This window comes from Echinops telfairi, unplaced genomic scaffold (genome assembly GCF_000313985.2).
Source record: "Echinops telfairi isolate 266 unplaced genomic scaffold, ASM31398v2 ScPeMD7_18;HRSCAF=68, whole genome shotgun sequence".
Lineage (NCBI taxonomy): Eukaryota > Metazoa > Chordata > Mammalia > Afrosoricida > Tenrecidae > Echinops > Echinops telfairi.
The window spans coordinates 86173367-86179366 of record NW_022103915.1 but is presented as its reverse complement, the minus strand read 5'-3'; the positions used below and the strand labels follow the sequence as shown (position 1 = coordinate 86179366).

Genomic DNA, 6000 nt, shown 5'->3' with positions numbered 1-6000 from the left:
GGGTGTCTGGACAGCACTACCAATTGCTCTGAAAGGGATCAATTTAGAAGGTCCTGGATAGGGTGGGAGAAAAATGTGGAGAAAAATGAAAATGATAAAAAGACCAGGCTTACTGGTTAGGTAGAGATATCATCTGATACTACTGCTCTTAGACACCCTTCAGGTCCGAAAACTGAGCCCACCCCTGTTGTTCAATTTTCAGCCCAATGATATCACTAGGGGCATATGCACTCCTTAGAATAATCAGCCATTCAAGATGGAAAGGGGGTGGGTGACCGAGAAGTTTAGAAAAGAGTAAAGGGAAAAAATTATTGAATTTGTAGGCCCGAAGATGTAAGAGGAGGAACTGGTAATGTACTGGTGCAGGTTATAGTTTTTCACCGTTGTTTGCACCTTGGGTTAACTGTATGATCTGTATGGCACTGAATTGAAACTATCTGTAAGCAGGTCTGTTCTTCAAAAATTGCTCCGTATTCCATACAAGTAGTGATGCTTTATTGTAATTAAGAAAGATTCCAAGGACAACAGGAAACAGAGAAGAGGATATAAGCTGACTGGGTGAGTGAGGTACAGTGTCTTGTAAGAATAAGTTTTTTCCCGGTCTTGAAAGCATCATAAAACAACAGTTTAACAGTTCTATAAGTTTATGGAAGGATGAAGACTATTCAAGATTGTAATATATTATGCCAGGAAGGGCTCAAGGGTAGGAACATAAGCAGTGTTCAAGGAATGCAGGTAAATTGATTGGACGGGAAGAGAAGAGGAAGCAGATGTTCTAGGGGATGAGGTATGTTGGGCTGACGTTGTGGGAGACTGATTCCAAGCAAAGGAGTCTTGATCAACGAGCAGTGTGAGCCACTGAATATATGTAAGGGAAGGAATGAAGCACTCAGTTCTGCTTCAGAATTAAACCTTGCTAGCAGTGTGATTAGGGATGGGGATGACAAGGGGACCACTTAGTAGGTCAGACAGATAGTGCCAAGATAGACTGCACAGAATTTGGTGAATTGTTGCATGGGGCTAGAATGAGGTGTTAAATAAAATATAGGCATCCACACAGAGACGCCAACCAAGTTCTCAGGAGCATGTGTTTGTTTTCAGGCCGCAGTGAACCCCTACTGGAGCCCTGGAAAGTTAGGCGTGCAGCAAATGAGTGAAGCTGTGTGGAGCAAGTATGAAGGCAGTTTTCCCTCCAAATTTGCAGGGAGTAATTCTCCTCCTAGGTCGAGCATTCCTTCTTCAGAGTCAACATTTATGTAGGATGTGCTTTCTCCTGAGAGGTAGTGCAAAACCATTCCGGTCAATTTAGTGGAATATAGCACCCCAAACTTCTGCCCAGTAGAAATACATTCCATTTAGTTTCCATCAGCATTGATTTGTTGAACCTTTGCCACATCCAGTAGAAGCTGAGAGAGAGGAAACGGTGGTGTAGGTGGTCCTTGAATTGCTGGTTACTTATTTGCATTTGCTGCCCCTCGACCGGCTGCCATCCTCTTCAGAGCGGATTTCACATCCTGGTTCCTCAGTGTATAGATGAGGGGGTTCAGTAATGGAGTGACAACGGTGTAAAACACAGCTACTGCTCCATCCAGGGGACTCTTGGAGCCAGCCCGAAGGTAGATGAAAATACAGGGGACATAGTAGACTGTGACCACAGTGAGATGGGAACCACACGTGGAGAAGGCCCTGCGGCGCCCGTCGGCAGTGCGTATCTGCAGGATGGCATGGACGATGTTGGCATAGGAGAGCAGAATCAACATGAAGCAGCTGGCTGCCACGACTCCGATGTCCACAAAGGTCACAAGTTCATTGACTTTTGTGTCAGCACAGGCCAGTCGCAGCACTGCTGGGATGTCACAGAAAAAGTAATCTACTTTATTGGGCCCACAGTAGGGCAGGCGGAAGGTCAGGGTGGCCTGAATGGATCCATGGATAGACCCAGCTACCCAAGCTCCAGCCACAAGGATTGTGCATAACCTCCCATTCATGAGCACAGGGTAGCGAAGGGGTTGGCATATTGCTAGGTACCTGTCATAGGCCATCAAAGTGTAGAGGAAGCATTGGGTGCTACCTAGGAAGTGAAAGGCATATAGTTGAGCCACACAGCCACCAAATGGAATAGCCTTGCTGGCAGGAGTAAAGTTTAGAATAATCCGAGGAACGATGACCGAGGAGAGCCACATATCAAGGCAGGAGAGCACCCCTAGAAGAATGTACATGGGGCGAGCATGGAGCTTTGGGTCAACCCACACAGTCAGCAGAATGAGCAGGTTCCCCAGCTGAGTCAGGATGTAAATGATGAAGAAGACCAGGAAGAGGAGGATCCTCAGATTGGGAGGGTGAGACAAGCCCAGTAGAATGAAATCTGTCACCATGGTGTTGTTGGTCCTGTCCATGTCCTTCTGTGGTCTGCTGAGACAAACAGTGGAGTCAGAGAAGAGGAACACCGCCCATTGAACCGCCCATAAGGGGATGCTTTTATCTGATCACAGAGCCTTGGGATTACACAGAGGACTTCTGTATTTTAAGTAGAGAAATCACTTACCATCGATCATTTTGGCAAGATAGGTCCTCAGAAACGTAAATGCCCTCAAGTGCTTCTTCTGTGGGAAACACTACATACAAGCATAGAAAGTCAAGGAACAGAGCTGTGTCTGAATGATAGTATGAGTATCTATAACGAGTCTATGCCCCAAAGGAGGCCTGCAGAAAAGTATATGGCAGTCTGGAGCACTGTGGAACAATTATTCCAGAATTATTAAATCTATTATTTATCTCTGACTTAATAGCTTCGAAATGTTTCTTTTCAAAATCTACATGAACCTTTGAGATATGACCTTTGAATACCTTTATAATCTTTTTTTCCTTCAATTTTCTCCTTTCCACTGAACCCAAATATGTCCTGATTTATCTGGTTAATGTTTCTTCATTCTTCAGGATCCACTTGAGTGGGAAGAGTTCTCCCCTAGAACACAATCTTCAGGAAGATAAGAGTTTATGTAATAAAATGTGGTTTTAGTATAATGTGGTAAGAACAATTTTCTTCCTCTCTCCTAGGCATTAGTGAACTGAAATGGGTTGGCATTGACCATTTTGAATTATGTAATCACATGGTCTACTCTGCCAGGAACGGCAAGTTGAAGAGGAATGGCCTCACATTCATCATGCAAAAGAACATTTCAAGATGTGTCCTGAAATACAATACTGTCGATGATAGGATATCTGTATGTCTACAAGGAAAAGCTGTTAATATGATCGTTATCCAAATTTTTACACCAAGCACTAAGGTGAAAGATGAAGAAATTGAAGTGTTTTTTTTTTTTTTTTTTTTAGCAACACTTACAGTCTAAAACCGATCAAACATGCAATCAAGATGCACTGACAATTTCTGGTTATTGGAGTGTAAAACTTGGAAACAAAGAAGGATCATCAACACAGGCAGTCCCGAGGTTATCAGTGTTTGATATGTGTACAGGTCCACAGAACCAACACCTATAAAGCCTGTTAAATTAAAATTGAGATATGTAAGGGTTTGTAACAAACAGACGTTGCCGGTGAATGCAAATCAAAACAGACTTACTGTTATTACTGTATTATTATGTTAAAAGGAACTCTGGTGGCATAGTGGCTTCTACACTGAGCTTCGTGGGAGAAAGATGAGGCTGTCTGCTCCTGTAAAGAGTTAAAGTTTTGGAATCCCCAAATGAGCAGCTGTGTTCTGCCCAGTAGGATTACTATGAATTAGAATCAACAGGCTGGCAGTGAGTATTATATTAAAGATGGTTTAGTGGTGTCCAGAAGTCTTTCTTTAATTCTTTTATGCATTATCCTCATTAGTCAGAATCAACTTTATGGAAACAGGTTTAAGAAAAAGTATTTGCTGACTGATGTTAGATATGTACTGTACTTAACTGTAGCAACTTACACACAAATTTGTCTTAAAGACAGAGTTAGGAATGGAACTTATTTGTGTTGTAATTTTTAAGCCACTTAGTCCATAAAAATGGAATTTGAATTGATAGGATTCAAAGAAAATTTATTACACTCAGATACAGGAAGGTACTAACTAGTTTACATGAGTGAAAACTGATGACATCAACTAAAACTTGTATTACATCAGTGGATATAGTTTATGAAACAAAGAAATTGCAGTATAGTCTTTTGATTAGCTAATTTTGGGGTTGAGTTCACAAGTAAGATGGGTTAGGACTGGGGAATGAGCTTTATTGGATACTTGGACATTAAATGTTACCATAATTGATTTCAAGAATAATTGTAGGGTTCTCATTCATAGCTTTATAGCTTTCAGGTGGGCTCATAAAACATTACGGGTGGTAATTGTAAAGCTTTATATCTCAGAAGTGTGTGCAGAATCATCTTGATACCAGGGTCTCAGTTCCTGGACAGAGCTTTTCTTTTTCTTTTAAAATTCATTATTAATTGGGAGTTAATACATATATCATTCCATCGTTCGATCACGTCAAGCAGTATAGAACAATTGCTACCACAATCAGTTTCCAAACATTCTTTTCCTTCCTGGATTCCTCGACATCATCTCCCTTTTACCTCATCTCCCCCTGCATTGTACCCCCTACTGGAAACCCTCTCTATGGGTTCATCAATCCTGGGTTTCATATATCATAAAACAGAAAAAACATATAACCCAATTTCAGGAGGGTGACTCCCAATGACATCACACATCTGAGATAAATTTTTAAAGTGGTCTGGAATAGTTTATTTAAACGTTGCTTCAAGATTCTTTCAAGGAAATTACCTATTATATCTTTGTTATGAAGAATTTCCCCTTGGTCCACTCTACAAAAAACAGGAGCCCTCTTGGTACTTTGGGTTAGGCATTGGACTGAAAACCCCAACGTTGCCAATTCACACTCACCAGTAGCTCCCCAAGAAAAAGAGGAGGCTGTCTGTTCCTGTAAAGATTTACAGTCTCAGAAACCTAAAGAAGTACTCTGTCTGAACAGACTTCATGGCAGGTTTTTTTTGTTTTGCTTTGCTTTTTAGGTATAACACTTTCTCTTCCTTAGGATATTTTCTTCACATGGTGACTTAACCAGAGAAGAAAATTGCTTCTATGAACATCAGCAACTAATACACCTGAATAACAGGAGGAGAAAGACAGGATTCCTAAGCAGGCAAGTCAAGGGGCATAAAAATGATGTGAGAGATTACATGACAGAGTTTTGCAAGACCAATGACTTATGCATTGGAAATACATTTTTTCAATAACATAAAGAGCAACTACACATGTGGTCCTTAGATGGAACACACAGGAATCAAATGGACTATACCAATCTCAAAATATTTTACCTTTGTTATTATTTCAAAACTAATTATACGGATAAACAATAAAACATACCCATCACGGGCCATGAGTCCATTCTGACCTGAAGGGACTCTGTAGCACTTCTCTACGAGCAGGTTCCCGAGACTGTACGTTTTTACAAACACAGACTGCCTTAGCTTTCTCCCGCTGAGCAGCTGGTGAGTCTGAATTACGGGCTTTGGGTCAGCAGGCAAATGTTTAACCCAGTGTGCCACCAAGACTGTCTATTACAATTCAGCAATTATTGATAGTACTGAATGTATCTTGCTCTATAGGATTCACAGACAACTTTCACGATAGACTTTGGCCACAGCAGCACACACACAAAACGTTGCATTTCTATTACGGATTTTTCAGGAAGAAGGAGGAATTTCTGTGTGTGTGTGTGTGTGTGTGTGTGTGTGTGTTATTGTGTGAAGTGAACGTGTTTGTCACAAGACTCCAAATTCATTTCAGCTTCAGTTTCCTCCTCTTTCCTTTAAGCCGCTCAGACCACTGTTTAGGTTTGAGGGCTAAGGCATCTGGAGGGAGGAGGAATGTCTTTATTTTTTATTTTTTGAGGAGGAATTTCTTTAAGGTGGATGCAGAGCCATATCTTTGGCTCCAACCGAAAGACTTGCCAAACTTAGAGAGTAGGTGCATGCTGCTAATCATGA

At 41.3% G+C, this 6000-nt stretch overlaps 1 protein-coding gene across 1 annotated transcript; it reads right to left on the bottom strand.

Annotated features, from left to right (window-relative positions):
- Positions 1-1451: 1451 nt before the first annotated feature.
- Positions 1452-2399, bottom strand: LOC101647689 (olfactory receptor 10G2-like). Its single transcript, XM_004698888.3, has one exon. It carries the CDS (start codon positions 2394-2396, stop codon positions 1452-1454), a length of 945 nt encoding a protein of 314 aa, XP_004698945.1. The 5' UTR covers positions 2397-2399.
- Between the last annotated feature and the right edge of the window lie 3601 nt (positions 2400-6000).

What these genes read in the sequence shown, in the direction of transcription:
- LOC101647689 (XM_004698888.3), bottom strand. Translation starts at nt 2,396, where the DNA reads ATGGACAGGACCAACAACACCATGGTGACAGATTTCATTCTACTGGGC.